The sequence below is a fragment of the Pseudonaja textilis genome, chromosome 2 (genome assembly GCF_049901715.1).
Source record: "Pseudonaja textilis isolate UNSWEBS1 chromosome 2, rPseTex1.2, whole genome shotgun sequence".
In the NCBI taxonomy this organism is placed as follows: domain Eukaryota; kingdom Metazoa; phylum Chordata; class Lepidosauria; order Squamata; family Elapidae; genus Pseudonaja; species Pseudonaja textilis.
The window spans coordinates 175,209,159-175,229,904 of NC_141991.1; the positions used below are offsets into that span (position 1 = coordinate 175,209,159).

General features: G+C 35.8%; 1 protein-coding gene across 2 annotated transcripts in view; it reads left to right on the forward strand.

The window, feature by feature from the left end:
- PTBP3 (polypyrimidine tract binding protein 3) overlaps positions 1-19,488 on the forward strand; it is a 63,085-nt gene extending 43,597 nt beyond the window's left edge. For both annotated transcript variants that reach the window (XM_026713398.2, XM_026713399.2), the window contains 7 exons: positions 1,740-1,817; positions 2,416-2,555; positions 3,667-3,700; positions 4,052-4,144; positions 4,887-5,103; positions 13,236-13,313; positions 13,747-19,488. In XM_026713398.2, the coding sequence (XP_026569183.2) occupies positions 1,740-1,817; positions 2,416-2,555; positions 3,667-3,700; positions 4,052-4,144; positions 4,887-5,103; positions 13,236-13,313; positions 13,747-13,879 (773 nt within the window). In that variant the 3' untranslated portion in view covers positions 13,880-19,488. The remainder of the gene's footprint in view (positions 1-1,739; positions 1,818-2,415; positions 2,556-3,666; positions 3,701-4,051; positions 4,145-4,886; positions 5,104-13,235; positions 13,314-13,746) is intronic.
- The last annotated feature ends 1,258 nt before the right edge of the window (positions 19,489-20,746 follow it).

The window sequence follows — 20,746 nt, forward strand, 5'->3', positions numbered from 1 at the left end:
CACAGCCATACCTTGCAACTGGGAAAACTATAGCCTTGACTATATGCACTTTTGTTGGCAGGGTGATGTCTCTGCTTTTTAGTTTGCTGTCTAGATTTGCCATAGCTTTCCTCTCCAGGAGCAAGCGTCTTTTAATTTCTTGGCTGTAGTCCTCACCTGCGGTGATCTTGGAGCCCAGGAAAATAAAATCTGTCACTACCTCCATTTTTTCCCCATCTGTTTACCAGGAATTGAGATGTTTGAGTTTCAAACCAAGTTTTGCACTCTTCCCCCCCACCATCAAGAGGCTCTTTAGTTCCTCTTCACTTTCTGCCATTAGAGTGGTATCATCTGCATATCTGAGGTTGTTGATATTTCTCTCGGCAATCTTAACTCCAACTTTTGATTCATCTAGCTCCGCCTTTCTCGTGTTGTGCTCTGCATATAAGTTAAATAGGCAGGGTGACAGTATGCAGCCTTGCCGAACTCCTTTCTCAATTTTGAGCCAATCAGTGCACACTGATCCCAGACATTTTTGCTCACAATAGATAAATGCAAGCTTTCGTGAATTTCCTCTCCCACTGTTCAACTTTTTTAGGACTAATTATCTAAATACACAAAAGAGATTCAGTAAACTCTGAGCCTAAGCTTAAAAAATTAAGAACAGGTAAGTGGTAGCATTAAGAGGAGAAGACATATTCACTTTCTTTTTCAAGCATATGTTGACCCACTATTAAATGAATTAATTGATTTGTTAGGGTATCCATTTGTGTGATACTGCAGTTTACATGCTGTATGCAAAAACTCTTTAATATTCTTGGGTAGAAATACAGGGTATTGTATGTATTTGATATCAGTATTCACGCAGGCCCTGTCTGGCTGAATAAGCTCTTTGTTGCTGGCTGTTTGCATAATGAATTATAATGGAGAGCAGAAGTGTGAATTAAATGATGAATGCCTATATTGCCAAATACAAGTCACAATACCAATGCATGTTGTATTATAAGTATAAAATATATAGTGTTTTGCAGTATTTGTGTAACTGCCATATTGTAACTAAAGATAAGAGGTTTAGGAAGCTATTGAGTTCTAAAGGTTATAGTCCTGAATGTGGCAATTTTCTCCTGTTTCCAAAGCATCATAGCTGTAGCATGTGAATTGGCCTCATGAAATAGAGCCTACTTGATTTCTTTGCTCGGTGCTTATTTCTGCACCTCATATTCTACATTTTGTACATGTTGTGGCAATTGTTTTTAATGCCATAGTTTCATCTAAAAATTGAAAAGGGTATTTTCAATCAGTTATCTTCAGAGACTAAGCAATTGATATATTTTTCCTGCTATCTCATTGAAGGTGGTAAAAAATTAAATAGCATGATATAATTTAACATAAAAAGCAAAAAGAAGGAATGGGCCCTTGTTAATAAACTACAGAGAAAGTGTTACGTGTGTACATGTTATTTGCACTTGGTTTTTGGTTCTTTAGTGTCCTGTCAGAGAAACAGTTCCTAACATGCCTATTGGAATTATACCAATATTGAGGGGAAAGATTGTACAGTTGTTATTTATCACTTAATTGCCAGTAGAGTCTTCAAATAGAAAGCAGAGCAGAGAATCACATAAACTGAAACGAACAGGGCATGTATTCATCCCATGCAATAAATCTAAGACAATAATCTTTCCCTTAAGGGTTGAATAACTTTTTACTTTCTCTAGAAATTAACCTCCTGCAATCTGGTCTAATTTGTTTTCCTTTTCCAGGCACTCCAAGTATCATCTCCTCACCATATGCAGGGGCAGCTGGCTTTGCTCCTGCTATTGGCTTCCCCCAAGCTGCAGGTAAAGTCTTTCTTGGTATAGGAAAGATCTAATTTTCTGCCTTTAATATTTCATTTAGTTTTGTTAACTATTTATATGTGTGTTAGAACCAAATGCTGACAAATGTGTTGGCAGCTTTTTAATGGTGTTGGTCACATGTTGTTACTTTATTTAACAGCACATTAATGAAGCACTAAAAACAAAGCTTTTAATATTGCTTGACTATTCTTCCGTTCTGGATTTTTTGAATTCCAATTTGAAAATTAAGGGCATCTAGTTATTAGACTGCAGCTGGGCAGGACAACGTAAGAGAGTGTTTTATCCATATTTAACTACTAGTAGGAAACCCGAGAATCAAGGCCTTGGGTAATACAGTATTTTGAAGGAACCCTTCTTCCATAAAACATGGGGAGAAGTTTCAAAGATTGGGATGAGAGTTTGATTTGATTCAGGTTGCTGTTTCAAAATGGAATGGAGAGATGAGCTATGATATTTAATCCAGTGAGAAGAAATAGATTGATGTGCATTTTCAGATTACATTTACTTTTAACATGAGAAATAAAAATGAAGTTACTTTTGTTTTTACTGAAATGCTTTTTGGAACTCTTGGTTATTCCAGGTTTATCGATCCCGGCTGTTCCTAGCGCACTTGGTCCTCTTGCAATTTCCACCTCTGCAATGACTGGGCGGATGGCTCTCCCAGGAGTTACAGGATTGCATGGAAATTCTGTATTACTTGTTAGCAACCTCAATCCTGATGTAAGGCTAACACATGTGCATTTGCCACAATTCAAACATAGCTTTTGTTTTAATTGCTTTTATTCTTTTGCAAAAGAAAAAAAGAAGTCATAATCCCCAAAAGGAATGTGTATCTTACATTGTAAGCAAACCCCCCTCTATATGTATATGCTAATTGGCATTCATGTCCTTAATTAACAACTGTCAGTGCACTTGAAAAAAAGGAAGGGAAAGGTAATCAGATATAGGAACTAATATATACAGTCCAAATAATAAGTAAACCTCCAAGTCTAAGTCCTACTGAAATGTTTGCCCAAATAAAGAAAAAGATAAGCTCTTCACTCCATTGGGTAATTCACTGAACATGAGAGTCATTCCAACTCTGTAATTTATTTGTGTGTGTGCGCGTGTGTGTTAAAGCATGCATTTTCCATTGTTTTCCTGTTACTTTACAAATGGCTGGTAGAAGAATGTAGGAATCCTCAAAACCCACTGACTTCTCTCAGAACGAAGTCTTATTTTCAAAAGGGAATATTATAGTACCTGGCCTCATTATAATAACCCCCATTGCATTTTGAGCATCACACTTCTACTATTAACTGAATGTCAGTTTTTTCCTAAAAATTTGTGTATCTAATTGGAAGACATGCAATAGTATTTTTAAATTAATTAAATGTGTTATAATAATATGACATGTGGCCAAAATGGTCTTCGTAGTATTATATTGATATACCAGGCATTCCAATTCCTTGTTCTGTAGCTCCTTATGCTCTTGACTATCTGATATAGTTACGGCAGGTTACATAAGAAGAAAACTTTTTAGTGCCAGAACAATTCTCTTTTCCCAATAACAATGCATTTAAATTCAGCCATAGATATATATAACAAAGCTGATTTTAACAATATTGAAGCCCCCAATATCTCTTTTCAAACTGAATTGAACTGCCAACTATTATAATTAGATTTATGCTATTTGTTAAAATCTAAACAATCATAGTCTCATCAATGAATGATGTGAATTATACGCAGTACTACAGTATAGAATATATTAAAACAAACATACACAGTAACTTTATGATAATTCCAGATTTACAAATTATACATTACAAAACTGTTATTATATTCTGTGCAGGCAATCACACCAGATGGGCTATTTATCTTGTTTGGTAAGTTTAGTTTCTCTATGCAGAAAATACATAACATTGTCTGAGAAGCTAATGTTTGATGTTGTAATACAAATTGCAATTGGTTTGTGTTCTTAAAAATACCGGGTGACATCTGTATATTTGTTGATGTATGTATAGGAACTTGATTCTTTTGTAAATAATAATTAGAATATATCCAATTTGTAGATTTTCATATCTCTGCTCTACTGGTCCTTACAGAGTTCTCAAATGTACTTAATATATGTTATTTTAAAAATTTCCTCAGCATAGCGTAGGCATTATAACATATGTATATATAACTGGAATGATCTGCTGCAGAAAATGAATTCAAAATGTGTTTTACTTTTGCAGGTGTTTATGGTGATGTTCACCGTGTAAAAATCATGTTTAATAAGAAGGAAAATGCCTTAGTTCAAATGGCAGATGCAACTCAAGCCCAACTAGGTATGAAAAGTGCTAATAAAATATAGTGTGATTGCATTGTACAAAATGAGCGTTTCATTTATTTTATAGTAAACATCTATTGTAATTTTCCTTTTAAAAAAAACCCCCAGCAAAACTCTTAAGAGTGGAAACAAAACGTTACTGCTGCTTTTATCTCTCCAACAGGATATTGATTTTCATTTGATTAAAAATTCATTTGATCATTTTTTTCAACTGAAGTTTCTTTAATGTGAAATTAATGCATGTTTCATTTTCTATACTTTATTAATTGTGCATAGTGATCTGATTCTCTTATAAATAATAATTAGAGTATATCTGATCCTAATTCAGAAACATTATAAAATGTAACAGCCATGGTGGTGTGGAGTGGTTAGAAAGCAGTACTGCAGGCTGACTCTGCCTACAGCCTGGAGTTCAATCCTGACTGACTCAAGGTTGACAGCCTTCCATCCTTCTGAGGTCAGTAAATGAAGACCCAGATTGTTGGGGAAAATATGCTGACTCTGGAAACCACTTAGAAAGGGCTGTAAAACACTATGAAGCGGTATAACTCTAAGTGCTGTTGCTATTGCTCTTTTTGCTGTAAGTAGCATAACGAAAATCAGTGTAGTTGAAAATTAGCAAAAAGGTGAATCTAATATACTGACTAATTATTGAAACAGATCTTTTAAAATACTGCTTGCTACAGTATCTATTTATTTATTTCCCCCCAATCTTAACTTCATTGTCTTAAATATTTCAGCCATGAATCATTTAAATGGACAAAAACTATTTGGGAAAGCACTCCGTATTACACTCTCAAAGCATCAAACAGTACAGCTCCCTCGTGAAGGTCAAGAGGACCAGGGTCTAACGAAGGACTATGGCAATAGCCCTTTGCATCGCTTTAAGAAGCCTGGCTCCAAAAACTTCCAAAATATCTTCCCTCCATCAGCCACTCTTCACCTCTCCAACATTCCGTAAGTACATCCATATATAAAGAAGACTTGCTGCAGAGAGCTGTTGTGTCTCCCTCCTTTCCATTCAGCCTAAAAATGTGATTTGTTGCCTTCTTCGTCAGGTGTTTGAGGGAATCTGTTGCATCATAGGCCATAGGGTATGAGTAGTTGATTTGAGAGGTTGGCAATGGTCCACGCTTCTGAGTTTGCGATAGTGGCAAAAACTCACACTTCTGAGCATTTTTTTAAAAAGGTGTTTCTTACTGTATTTGGAGCATCCAGAGATCATTGTATTATTGTCTTGCCAATTTTATTATCAGGATATAAATTTGATTGTTACAGCATGATAATATTGCAAAAAAACTGAATTTATAAATTTGCACCTGGGATCTTTTGAAGTTTCTTTTTGCCAGTAGCAGTTTGCATTATATGAAAGGAAAGGTGTTTTTGAAAGCTACAGCTATCTCAGTTGCAGAATTCTTGTGCCTGTGTATAAGTTGTAGTTTTGTGTGTAGATTAGATTAGAAACATCAGAGTGGTGACATCATTAAGCCCAAGAACAGTTGTTTATTTTTGCCCTAAATACAACTCAGCACTGTCTCATTGCACTTTGTACCATAAAATGTATTTATAATGCCACGAGCCTATAAAAGGCCTTAATTATCTGTGGGACAATAAATAAAACTTCAGAGGATTTTATTTGTTTATTAATTTACAGTCAAGGACCAAAAGAAAGCAGTAAAACAGTATTAGCTAATAAATCTAGATGAGAAATTAACATATTAGAGATGATAGATGTAGTGACAATCATAAATGTTGACCGTCTTCTGTGCTTTTAGCCAGAACATCCAAGCTTGAGCATAATTCAAATCCAGCATCTTTTAACTGCAATTGCACTTGGAAAGTTTTGAGAATAGAGATATGTCTCTAGATTGATCTATGAGGAAAAGGTGGCAACTTCAATATCAGGCTAATCTGTACGTTTAATAAGTAGGGAAATGAATTTCCCAGTGAATTGTTCTGTTTATCTCTGCTGAAGAAGGGGCCAGAGATCCCCCCTTCAGCATCTTTGCATCTTTACTATCTCAAAAATTCAACCTACAAAACAAAAAAGAGAGTGTAAACCCTTGCTCACTGATTGTTTTCAAACAGCCCAGGAAAAGAGACGACCTGCCAGTTTATTAGGAGTTATAAACCTATTCTCAGATATCAGCAACAGCTAAGCAAAGCAAAGCAAAGCAATAACCCTTTACTTACTAACTCTCAATACTACTTCATTACTTCATTTTCTCATAAAATCAATTTCTTTAAATAATTAATTTTTATCAAATGATTTGATTTATTGTTTTTATTGATTAGTATGATTGAGTGTTTAGTGCATATAGTGTAATTACTGAATATCTGATTAATAAAATCAGTGATTTAGTGAATTTAACTGACCAGTGTGTTTAATAATTACTGTAATAAATTAGGCTGTTTGTTGCTTAGCAAAATTATTTGATTAGAGTGATTTGAATAACCAATTGATTGATTAATTGATTTTTAGCAATAAGTAACCTTACTTTTGATTCGTTCTCTAACATATCAGTTAACATTTATTAATTACCAACATTCATTAAGTAACTGTCTACCTATCACGTTAACTAGCTATTGTAATTGATTGCTGTACTATTGCCATTGACCATGCCAGCCAAAAGCTCCAAACCAAAACAAAATAAAAATATCTCTACCAATGACCTCCCAGACTCCTGCACATGTTTCAGATGTCTTGAAACCATCAATGAAAGCGAAATTTACATCAAATGCTGCCTATGTGATAATCTAGCCCACCCTGCCTGCTTAAACGCAAATAAAAGCCTAGCTGATATGGTTAAAAATTCAGATACATTCTTTTATCTATGTCCATCATGTTCTCCTAAGCTAAACAAACTGAGTACCCTACCTGACAGAGATGAAAGCATAGAACCACTCATTCACTCAATAGAAGAACGCTCAGCAACATGTTTTGAAACAACTATACAAGCAAGCCTAATCTCTGTTGGAAAAAAAAAAACATACAGCACAGATAAGTGAATACCTATCAGCTCAAAATCAAATCCCACAACAACCACAACCTCAACTACAATCACAACTACAACCAAAAATAACCACCAAACCACAGCCACAAACAATTACTATCCCTTCAAAAAATTCCACAAATAATATCCCCTTACTCATCAGAGACACCATGGAACGTGAACAGAAACATCCAAATGCCATCTTATTTGGTCTCAAAGACACCAACAAATCAGACGACATCACCAAAGTTCATGATATCATAAGCAACTCAAATACAACAAACATCTCTCCTGAAGATATTGAAATAACCAGAGATGGCCCTCAGTGCAAATACAATGACGGCTCTGTGGCCCCAAGATTTTATAGAGTTGTATGCAAAAATGAGTCCAGCAAACGCATATTCATTCTTACAATAAATGCCATTGCAAAAACCAATCCCAGCCGCAAAAAACTTTGCTCAAGACCAGACTTATCTATACTGCAAAGTATCTGCTCTCATGAATTCCGTGCAGAACTCAAAAACTGTCTAGACAATGGAGAAAACGACCTATACATTGACTACAGAGCTGATTGCATCAAAAGAAAGTCACACAACCCACAACTTTGCATCCAGCCCCACAACATCCAATCCAACATCACTCAAAACTAGGCATGCATGCCCCTAACTACCTTTATTCCAACCACAACTGGCCTTAAATGCAAGCTACTCAATGCAAGAAGCCTTCCTGGGCTGGTGGAGGAGCGAGAGAGTGACTGAAAGAGGAACGAGGCGGGAGGAAACCGAAGCCGCTGAGCCGGAGAGCAGGACAGGCTTTGGTTGCTTCCTCCCTCCCCTTCTTTCATTTGTGTCCTTGATCCCTGATCCCAGCAGCATTCACCAAAGGCGAAGAAAGCCGCCATTTTTATTTTATTTTTATTTTCTTTGCGGCCTTGTACCAAATGATCCACGGACCGGTACCGGTCTGCGGTCCGGTGGTTGGGGACCCCTGATTTAGCATATCCAAATCAAAGACTCTTATTTGACCTGTTTCCCTGGTCTAAACATTTCACAGCTCTAGAATAGAATAACAGAGTTGGAAGGGACCTTGGAGGTCTTCTAGTATGACCCCCTGCCTAGGCAGGAAACCCTACACCACTTCAGACAAATGGTTATCCAACATCTTTTAAAAAAATTTCAGCGTTAGAACATTCACAACTTGTGGAGGCAAGTTGTTCCACTGATTAATTGTTCCAACTTTCAGGAAATTTCTTCTTAGTTCTAAGTTGCTTCTCTCTTTGATTAATTTCCACCCATTGCTTCTTGTCCTGCCCTCAGGTGCTTTGAAGAATAGCTTGACTCCCTCTTCTTTGTGGCAGTCCCTGTGATATCGAAGCACAGCTATCATGTCTCCCCTAGCCCTTCTTTTCATGAAACTAGACATACCCAATTCCTGTAACTGTTCATATGTTTTAGCCTCCACTCCCCTAATCAACTTTGTTGCTCTTCTCTGCACTCTTTCTAGAGTCTCAATATCTTTTTTACATCGTGGCGACCAAACCTGAATGCAGTATTCCAAGTGTGGCCTTACCAAGGCATTATAAAGTAGTTTTAACACTTCACATGATAATTTGTGGGGATTAAGCTGAAAGCCAGTGAGGCAAATCCAGAAGGTGGCAAATGTCCCTACAAGGATTAACCTACAGCAGAAAATTAGTTTTATTCTATATTGTATTTTCATGCTGATCTATCCAGAGACACAGCCCAGTTCCAGCCAAAGAAGTACATTTGGCATGGAATGGAGAACATTAGGCATAGTTCTGATACACTATTTAGTGCCTTAGCTCAAGATAATTTGACTTCTGCAGGAATTAAGTTGTTTCCATTCTTGGCCTTCATAATCTAAAGACTGTTGTTTTATTTACAGAGGGAAATGTATTCATTTGATACAGTAACCAAAAAAATCCTCTTGGCAACTTTAATATTAACTGTCTATTGTGTTATAAACAGTCATGGATTGGCGTCACTTGGTGCACCTAATTCTGTAATGGACCTCTGAATTAAAGTACTATCTACTAATCTTTAAGTTGTCCTAAAACAGTGCTGAGTCTACATATGCTGTCCCCCAGATTAGCATTTCCCAGGCATGGCAATTTTCAGATGTATGGACTTCCAACTCCACAGCACTTAGGAGAATTCTGAGAGTCAAAGTCTATACATCTGGAAATTGCCAAGGTTTGTGTGCTAGACATTGTCCTAGACCCGTGAGGGTGAGCCTATGGCAGGCGTGCCACAAGTGGCATGCAGAGCCATTTGTGCTGACATGCGAGCCACAGGCAAACTTACCTCACTGTGCATGCGTGCGCCTCACAGCTGATTTGGGGGGAGGGGTTGGTTGGTTTGAGGCCTTTTTCGGCCTCCCAGAGCCTTGGAAAAAGCCTCTGCGAGGCTTTTCAGGGTGAATTATAGGCCTGTTTCGTCACTTCCAGTATTACAGGAAGTGATGAAATGAGCCTATAATTCGGCCTGAAACGCCTTGCAGAGTCTTTTCCAAGTCTCTGGGAGGCCGAAAAGGCCTCAAACCAACGGAAAAAAATCAGCTGTGAGGTGCAGTGCAGGTAAGCGGGTGGCGGGGAGGATTGTGCATGCAGGGGCGGGGGAAGGGGGCATGCATTGCATTCTGGGTGCTGGCACATGTGCAGTTTTTGGCATAGGAGCCCAAAAAGGTTAGCCACCACTGCCCTAGACAATTCTTATCACTATACTGAACTTTTCTGAGTTATTGCTATGAGCACGCCAATTCTTATAGGAAAGATGATTCTCCTTTCAGTACCTCACAACCCAGTAGGGAAAATGCCCACCAATTTGCAGCAAGATTGGTAGGAGTCTTGCTGGGTTTCACAGGATTCATTTCTCTGCTGTTCAGGGTAGCTTCTGGGAGAATAGAGCCAGATTCTGCCTTGATTGTGCACCTAGCTAAATTCTGCCAAATCAGAAAAACGAACTAGCTGTGTAAAGATGTCCCTGCATCTATTTGCATGTGAATAATTGAAACTGACAAATGGAAGGAACAACAAAATCAGCAGCAAAAGCCCAGTTCAACTTTCTTACTTATGTTCCGGATACCGCAATGAGAAAAAGTGGAGTTGTTGCTTCTAAAAGTGAAAATGTTAAAGTGAAATAATGGGCGGGGGCTAATCCCCTTTTCTTCACCAAATCAAATAGTTGCCTTTGGCCTTTACTTATTGAAATCCTGAGGAGGAGTTTTCAAAAATGGAGATGGGGTGGGTGGGTGAAATATATGAAAGCTATTTGGGAAGCAAAAGCACCACAGCAAAGAGCCAGAGCTAGGAAAGAAACAGCTGCAGTGCAGGTTGATTAAGAGACCTGAGCAGATGATCCGGCCATGCCAGCACATCCCATCCTGCTTGGCTCCATGATAATTGGCAATGGAGCTTTACAGATTTTATGTATCTTGAAACTACTGTATATTTAGATAATGCCAGACGAGGTGGCTAAAAATGGAACTTTTACACTGATTCTGCTCACACTTGCCTTACTTATGGATTTGCTTATATGATGAGATAAGAATATCCTGAGGAAAAGTAGGAGATTGGTGTCATCAGCACACAATTATGTTATGGTTAAGTGCAAATGGGAATAATGTCTATGAAGATTCTCAGTCATCCAAGTCATGGATGTCCCAAGAGGCAATTGGACTTTCTGGGTTTTTTTTTAAGACGTTTCACTTCTCATCCAAGAAGCTTCTTCAGAAAGTCCAGTTGCCACTTGAAAATGTACCTTTGAGACAAATGGGAAGAATATTTTTCTTTTTAGATTCCATGAATATTTGCTAATTTTGGGACTTCCGGTTTGAGCTTCTTCAGCGACAGACCGAAACCTAGTCTCTGCAAGGCTTCGATCCGTGCTCGCCTCTGGAGCAGCCCGAGCTGGCTGGTTTCGGGACTAAGCCACCCCGTAGAGGTGGTGAAGAGGGGGGAGAGTGCCTGCAGGGTTGAGGAGAGCCGCATCTCTCCTCCCCAGCTGGCCATTACTCCCTTTCCCGAAGGCAGTTGCAGCGGTTGTCAGAAATGGCCACCACAAAGAAGAAATCGACCGGAAGAGAATGTGCAGGAGGAAGATAAGAGAAGAAAGTTTTGGTTGACCGGGTCAAACAGCAAAAGCAACAAATAAGGTACCCTGGAATTGAAACTATTAAAAAACAATAACGTTGTTCCCTAAGTAGATTTTTAAGCTGCGAAGGAGAGAGAAAAGGGAAAAGATTTGGTTTTTTTCCACTCCTTTTCCTATACTGACAGCTAAGAGACTTAAGTAAGAAATTGGAAAAAAATCCACATTGACATCAATAGGCATTTAATGCTGAAAATAAAAAGTCAAAGGGATAATAAAGATTTCTGGATAATTAAAAGCTTTTGAAAACAGGAAAGGAGAGAAAAAGAATAAAAGGGCATGATCTTGAAGGGAGAAGACTGCCTGGAATTAAAAAAGAATTTACAGCAAAATCTCAACAAGACTTCCAAAAGATACATTCTAACTGAAATATTGCAACAAAAAACCCTGGAAGAGAAAGTCAAAAAAAGAAGAAGAAGATATACCTCGGGACTAACTGGATTACTTGATGATTTCTGGATTCTTGGTGACTGTTTTGAATGACTAAAATCAATCGGGTGCTTGTTTAAAACTGTTTAAAATGGCTCCACTTTTAGAAGAACTGAAAATGGAATTTAAAAAGTACAAAGAAGGTGCACAAGAGGGAGAGGTTCTTTTGGCTTCGTATTTCGGTTTTTAGAAATGAAGATTTGGAATTATGAGAAAAAAACAAGAAATGCCTGCAGAACAAGAAGATTGTGACAAAAAAGAAGCCATCTTTAATGAACAAGTAATCTTAGATGGGGGAAGTAAGGGGGGGAGGGAAGAGAATGGAAAGTTTAAGATTGGGAAAAACAACCCCAAAAAAGAATAGAGTGAAAAATAAGTATAAAATCAGAAAGCAACAGAAGAGGGAAATGCAGAAGAGAGAATTAGAAGTAGAGAGACAAGGGGGTAAAAGGGGGAGGGAGAAGATGAGAGGGAAGAAAGAAAGGAAAAGAAATCATAAAGGACAGAAACAAAATATAGAGAAACGGGGCTTATTTAGAGATAATGGGTGAAAATTTAATGGAAAAAGGGATTCTGCAAAGGTACATAAGATAGTATGGTTATGTTAGGAACAGAAATAATTTTAGAAAATATGAAACAATGTATGATTAAAATGTCTGATAAAATAGTTATCATAATTCAGTGGAGTGCTTGTTAATAAATAAATGTAATAAAAGGTATATTTAATGATTTACAAAACATGTGAAGAGAAATAAGGGAAAAATTAATTATGGAGATTATATATGTTTTTAAGGAAGTATGATATTTAATTGAAAAGAAGTGTCAAAGAGGTTAAGATTTTAATGATTATTAATGATTGAACTGGAATGGAATGAGGGTTTATAATTACATATATTTACAATCTTTTTTATTTTTTATTTTTTTTAAAGAATATAGTGTTTTTTCTAAGAATGTACCAAGCAGAATTCAATTGGAAGTTACGTATTATGTATTATATTGAAGGTCATAACCTTAAGTTATATACTGAAGTTTAAATAAGAGTTGAATAGATGTAATTAAAAGATATAAAGGTGTCATACTCCAATTAGTAACTACAGGAGAAAATTTGTTTAATGAGAAAAGATAATATGAAATTGAAACAGAACAGACAAAAGTATAAATACAATGATTTGAATTGAGATGAGATAATCAAAATAAAATTGAGAAAATTAAAAGGGGGGAAAAACTATATAGAAAATGTAGAATAGTATAAGATATGGAATAGAACACAAAAAGGAGCATGAAATTGAGTTTTGTGTCTGTATAAGAAAGTTCAACCCAGGACCATGCTATTTTCAAAAAAGATGTTTTACTTGTATTTTGTATGTGTGAAAACCCAAATAAAACTTTATATATATATATATATATATATATATATATAGAGAGAGAGAGAGAGAGAGAGAGAGAGAGAGAGAGAGAGAGAGAGAGCTAATGTTGGATACTTAATTCCATGTTACAGGCCTTCTATCACTGTTGATGACCTGAAGAATCTTTTTGCTGGTACTGGATGTATTGTGAAAGCCTTCAAATTCTTTCCGTAAGTTTCTGCACTTTGTGTAAAGAATGCATTCTTGTCATCTATAAGGATATGAAAAGATAATATGATATTGAAATAATATTGATTGATAGATCTCTGTTGGGGAAAGAAAGAACATGGTTACATAAAATTAAAAACTTGACTGTATCTTTGAATTTCCTTTCCTGAAAATAAAAGCATAAAACTGAGAAGCTGTAGCTGAAAAGTATTTGCTTTAACAGAATTAACAAGTAGCAAGTTTTTAGCACACTGACATAGAGTCTAAGTAACAGCCAAGATTTTTAGTATTGTTTTTATCTTGCAATGTAAGCAGAATGAAGTCCCTCTGAATATTTTCCCAAATAAGTACCATATAGACAGAATGTAAAAGTTGTGGTAGTAAGGATGGTGCACTATCAATAAATGAACTTAACTGTTACTTTTTTGCTTCTAGAAAAGACCGCAAAATGGCTCTTATCCAACTGGGCACTGTGGAAGAAGCAATCCAAGCCCTTACTGAGCTTCATAATCATGATCTTGGAGAAAATCATCACCTCAGAGTTTCCTTTTCTAAATCTACAATCTGAATCTGATGCATTGGGGACCTTTTTGGAGTTCAACATGTGTGCCCGTAGTTCCAGTAAAATTTGAGGCAGAGACTGTAACAGACCAAACCAACGCTGCATCCTTGAACAATGAAACGTGTGTGGTTCATGTGTAATTCTAGACATTGTAACAAATCATGGATTTATCTTTTGCTGTAATGGCAAATAGTCCTCCACAAAATTTTCTGTTAATAATCTACCTTCTTTAGTAGAACCCATCTTTCTTTTTTCTTTTTGGTGATTTCAGGAACATAGTCAAGCTTTTATTCCCAGACAATATTTGTGTTCTCTGTCAAACAGTGTGATTGATGGAATGGTTTAAAAATAATTTTGGCAAATTATTTTATACATCAGTTATATTCAAAATATTTTTTGGTGGGAATAGTTTTTTTTACTAATTAATGTTTTAATCATTCTCTATTGAAAATTTTGGAGGAAAGGCCGTGCCTTATTTCTCCTTGGAGTAATATAATATCCAATTAATTATGTAACCCACACAGGTAAATTGTCCTAAGGTCAATTTGTTGACAGTTCTAACTAGGCATTACATCACGGTGTGAGAGATAACTGTTGTTACTATGGATGAAGTGTAATAAGAAATTGGAGAAAATGAAAGAAGAAATATGTCCTGATTTCAAGTTTTGTACATTTCTTTCAGAAAAATAATTGTTTACACTCCTAAGGAAAAAAAAATCAGGTCTGTCATATGGTTTGACAAATTTTTAGAAAGGTTATTTTTTGGTAAGGTCTTGTTTTAAACATATAAAATTTAAACCTCAAGGGTTTTTTGTACCACTATAATCTCTAATACTTAAATAAGAATTACTGTGTATTTACTTAATTTCTTATGTGCCTTATTATGTGCTTATAATGATATAATAGTTTAGAGTTTTATCTGAAGTATCTTTAACTGTATTGTGGCTTTGTGAAATTTTTTCCCTTTGTCTTAGTTTTTAAACATTTGGTGATTTTAAAGATGTTTTTAATAAGTAATAGTCAAATCAGATTTTGGTGCTTTGGTATAGGGGTGGGTAGGTTGGGAACGAAGATAACTCAGTGCTCCTGCTTCTAGGCCTCTTCACAATATTTTAGAGGTTGCAGTTGAGTGGTGCCCTTGTTGGGCTTTAGAAAATGTTCTCAGTTTCTGGTTGATATCTAACAGTTGAGTTATTGACTTTGAGAATATTTTGCCTCAGGATTCTTTTCACCCAACAGTAATGGGCTTGTTGTGCTCGGTGCAGATGGGCTTGCATTCACAAATGTCAAAACTTCAGGACTGAATGTTCACTCCTTTTTGGAGAGAGAGAGATGCAATCTTAACTATTTTTTTGTGAAATATAGGTATACTCAAGTTATTTCTATGATTGTAATACAATGTTTTTAGAGGGGTCTCAAGATGTTACGTCTACTGAAAAAAAATGCATTGTTTTATAAAATATTCCTCTCATCAATAAGGATGGTTAATCGTTTCCATTGATTTGAAAATGGAAAATTTCGACAAAGATTTAGAAAAAGAAATAGAATATGATAATATGAAGTGTGCTCATTGTCTTTGGAATGTTTAGTAGGTTAGGTCGTTCTGTGAATACCAGCTTTTGCTTGGCAAAAAGAATTTCACAGCTTTAGATCAATCTCTAAACTCCTTTAAAATGACAAAATTTAAGTTACCTTTGAAATGCAAGTTTCTTCTTAACATTGCTGTAGCATGAAAGGATACGCAGTGCGACACTGGCTGCCTTAAATTTGTATAGTTGTGCGTGGAAGATAGTTTGTTGATAATCACAATTTGGACACTTGATTAGCATGTGTTTTGTCAACATGTATGTTTCTTCATGTAAAGCTACATTAGTGTCCAGGAAGATCTGATTCCATTTTAGCTATGACTTGCAGCTGTTTGAAAATAATAAGTCTATTAAAACAAGCCAACTCTAGAGTAGCAACATATTTTCTTAATTTAGCAAAGTGATTAAAACGAGTGCCTGATTCTGTTATGCCACATGAGCCTTAGTGTTTCCCTTGCATTCTATCAATTTTAGTGGACTATGGCTCAAAATAAGTATATTTAGGATGACAGCCCCTTAAGCCATTAAATAGCTACTTGGATTAGAGAACCGATAAATTTGCCTTGTATTGTTACTTGCTAAATTACGTTTAGGCTTGGTCACCATGTGTTTAATGCTGCTACAGAGGGGGGTGTAGTTGGACTTGATGAATGTAACTGAAGCAGGAAAAAATAAGACTGAGCATTAACATGTATAATATCAAGAGTTTTGTGTGTGAGTGTGTGTGCGTGCGCATGTGTATTATGTGAAATACCTTATGTTTTATGCTGATAAACATTGCAAGCATTTAATTTATTGATTTTACTAATCTTAAACAATTTTGTAGAGTTAAGAGAAATAAATGGTCAATTTAAGATTAAAAAAATACCATAGTTCCTATAAAATTTCCTACTTCCAGTTTTGAGTTTTTAGACCTACAATTATAGTTACATGGTGGCAAATGTTTTGGATTTTATTTTGGATATATCCTTTTAGGGAGGTCTCATCATAATTACATTATATTCTGTATAAATCATGGTTGTAGTGTATGTGTGTTTAACATTTTGAGTTTGATTTTACTTGGCAAGCTTATTTTTTCCATGAGTTGCAAATATAAGAAATGGCAGTACAAACTTTGCATTTAAAACAGGAATTCCATTTATAGCAATAGTTAGCTTAATTTTCTCCTTCCGTGGAATGTTTTAGAAGGCAACCTCTTGAATTTGGATTAAGATAAAAACAGATAACTACCATTTTCTTGTCCTTTTACTCCTTTGCTGCAGAACATTAGAAATAAATAATGTTACCATAGAATAGTAAGTGGCTTAATTAAGGATGTGGTTATTTGGTAACATAATTTTTTGCAGATATTGCCTTATAAAGCACCCTAGTATAGAAAATTAATTTTCCAAATTATTTCATCATTCTCATCAGTCTTGGTTGCCGTAACCTTTATTTTTTTTTAAGCTGTAAAGCACTGTGGCCCCTGCAAAACCATTGGAAGTGCAGTTGAAGTAACAAACTTCTATATCAGGCCTCTAGTTTTTGGGTTGAAAAATTGAAGGTTTTAAATCAATGCAGAGAGTATATTTATACCTAACAGAAGTAGCAATGGTGCCCTTTTAGTAAACCGATTAGCACCTCTTATGAAGAGGGATTTGCAGTTCCATAGATCAACATTTGTGATGGAAATGCTTTTTAAATTGGGAATTATGGCACATTCCTCATCTGATAGCAATGCATCAGAGCTAAAATGCCTCCAGAAACAACCAGGTTCAAACCTGGTCTAATTTGAAATAGTATTGGCTCAAGTTTTCAATCACCCACAGTTCTTGGGATTTTTATTCCTAAAGGTAAAGCCATAATAGTTTAACAATGAAATGCAAACTATATTTGACTATAAATTAGGAAAAAAATAGACCTTTTTTTTTCTTTCAAAACTGGCTTGGGAAGGATAACTGCAGTATGCTGGTAGAGCTGCAATCTCTTACTGCACTCTCTTCATACCTTGCATTCTGTGTTTAATAATAATTGGTATATATATGTGCCCAAATTGTAATGTGGTTTAACTTCAGTATTGCGCCACAATTTTTTTTCTATCCGACATGTTTGCAGGTTTCTGAATATCAAAGCGACATTAATTTGAAGCCTTGCCCTAACTTGGTTGCCTTTCCCATTTCTCACCTTTCGTACTCTTAACTGTGTTTGAAGGATACTCTGTAGGCTCTTTGTGCCTATGTTTTCAAAAGCAGCCTTGAGTTTGTCTGTGTAGCACAGGGGTGTCAAACTTGTGGCCTGCAGGCTGGATGCATCATGCACCTCCCATGCCCATGCCTGGTTTAGCGAAGGGAAAAAGTTGCGATACATTACGTGACAACACTGTTACGACGCAAGTTTGACGCACCTGGTGTAGCACCTCTTCTTTCAGACCGAAAGGCTCCACTTGCAATGGATACTTACTCTAAAGTTTAGCACGTGGGGTGCATTTTGTGAGCCAAATCCATTGCTGCCTATTTAAGTATATCCAAGGAAAATCATGGTGACACTTCTGGGAATAGCAAATATATAGTGTGTAGATACTGGAATATATATACTAGAACAACACAGCTCAGATATATATTGCTATTTTCTAAGGAGCAGACCTGAGTAGATAACGTATGAAAGCCATTTTGTTCGCCTTGACACTTTTGTGGACTGGTAACTTTGATTACAATTGCCAGATTTGAATTGTGCTGCAAACTGTTGACATTTTGCACACATAACGTTTTTGAAGCAAACAAACTCCTAATTGTCTTTGCAAAAATCTGTATGTAATATATGAAACTGTTCTTAATTTTTAAAGCAAACCTTAACAATTAGGAATTATTTTTTAAAAAAACAAAAGCTTCGTAAATCTTAATTTCAGGGTTTTACAAAGAAAAAAACAAAATGGGACCAAAGTTCATGTGCCTTCAGTAGATTTCTGTATTTTATTTTATTTTATTTTTGCTAAATTTTTCAGTCTTTAAAATCAGCACTCTTGTGTTCAAGGAAATGTGTATTTATATAGACTAAAATACCAAATGACCCATAAACATATAATGTCCTTATGTGCAGTTGATTGCTTATTGTTTCAGTCAGTTTATAGCTCTTTTGCTGTCTACATTGTCACATGAATCATGTTGTACCATACAGGAGTTCAAGACATCAGGCTTTACATTTCTCACAGTAAGTTTTAACCTGGAAAATAATAAATCAGAGAGGAGAATACATATTTCCTCTTTTATAAATAAGCTCTTGCAGAAATTCCCATTCTTGGATTAATGTGCATCATTAGTGAGGATAGGGGGAAAACACCCAATCAGTTAAACTTTTAATTCATCTCTGTAATTGTGTTTTTATTCTTCCCCAATTCGTTCTCCCAATTTCTGGACAAACAAGCCTCCCACTTTCTCAAGATACGGTTGCTGACCAAACAAAATGTTGCGTTATTAGATTGTCACCTCATTTGCAATGACCAAAGATTGCTTGCTCTGGTTTTACTGAAACATCTTGCCAGTTCTGTCCTTGAGGTATTTTTTTCTTGAAAGACTCCGTGTAAAGTGGCCTTTTATGCGATTATTGGTGATGAACAAGAGACAAGATTTTTTTAAAATGTGAACCAAATAAAATGGTCTAAGGGAAGAGGGCGAGTGGATATTTAATACTGTATTCAGACAAATAAAGGCACACAATTACAGGAGCCAGACATTCCCTAATTTTTCATGTGTTCACAAACCCCCTTTTAAGTTTGTAAAAATATTCATCTAACACAAGAAAATGCTGTAAATATTTGTAACAACATTTTTTTACCTGGCAAAAAAAAGGTTTTTGGGAACAAGTATAAAATGGTTTTTATATTATTAATAAAAAGAACATCAATTGTCTTGTATATTTTGATAAGCAACAGTACCAGCTTTTGTTTGTTAAGCAGCTTGTGGCATTGGAGGGGAGAAAGGATTCCGTGTTGTTGAGATGACTTGATGTTATAAATGCAAAGAAGTTGAAATATTAAAGAAACTTATTTTCTAACTGTGTAGTGCATGGTTAATTTGAATTTCTGTACACTGCCGTTTTATTCCATTTCTTTTAAGTTTTGTGTACTTGCTGATTATTACTTGAGTATCTACCTAACTCTTTTTTCTAAAACTCTAGTTGTAGCATGCCTCTTAATAAATGTCATGACATCTGTACTCTCAATTTTTTCTGCGTTCTTGTCTATTACTTTAGATTTCCCTTTTTAATTGTTAAGCTAATGTCTGTCTCTTTTATTTGTGTTTTTCTTCTATTGGCCATCTATACTTGCTCTCTTTGGATTTTGTCTCAAGTCTTTGAAAATCATGTTTTCACAGAACCACCTTATACAAAGTAATATATAATGTAAGACAAGCAATTTACTGGTTTGTTTTAATTTATTCTGGAACAAATACTCTTAAAAGAAATAGTTATCCAGTTTAGTTCACACACGTCTAGCCATCTGAACCTACTTATCAGACTTAGCAGAGAAAGTATAACAGCACATAGTTCATCAGCTACAAGTTATCACTTGCCACCCCAAGCCAGAAAACATTTTATCACGAGTAAAAAATATTCTAAACTGTTTTGTCCTTGTTCATTTCATCAAGTCAGAATACCATTGTCAACCTCTTAATTCTAATCTCTTTCATTTGGGGGAGTGGCTGGAGTTAAATAGAGCAGATCTTTCTTTTGCATTGACATTAGATTAAGGCCCAACAGAGATGATCTTAAAAGCTCGCCCCTCTCTCTTTGGACACCAGATTGGTTTGCCATTTCACTAGACCAAGGTCATGCAATTGTATTTGCTGCTAGACCACAGCAGCAAATTGTTAAAGTAGATAAGAATAGCTGGTTAATTTATTATATCAATATTCCAAAGGTCATGAAAGCATTTGCAAAAAAAGGTTAACGGATAGCAGTGATGAGCAAGCTAGGAATTTTATCAAATGCCATTGCATTATCCAGCAGTGGACACAGGAGACTGCAATGATGGCGTATGTGGAGTGACCTCCTGGTGCAAATGCAGCAAATACATTTTGTCCCAGAACATCCCATTATCTCTTTTCTCAACATTTTTATTTTATGTCCAAGCTCTTGCACAGTTATCTTGACCACCATTTAAAAGTAGCTTTGGCTGCAAATTGCATTGATGTAAATGCTTTACTTCTTTCCTAATTCACTAGTTGTAACTTGATCCTTGAAATTCTATCCTATCCTGAAATTACTAGGTGACCCAGTGAAGAGTCTGCTCTTTCTACCTCTGAGAATGACA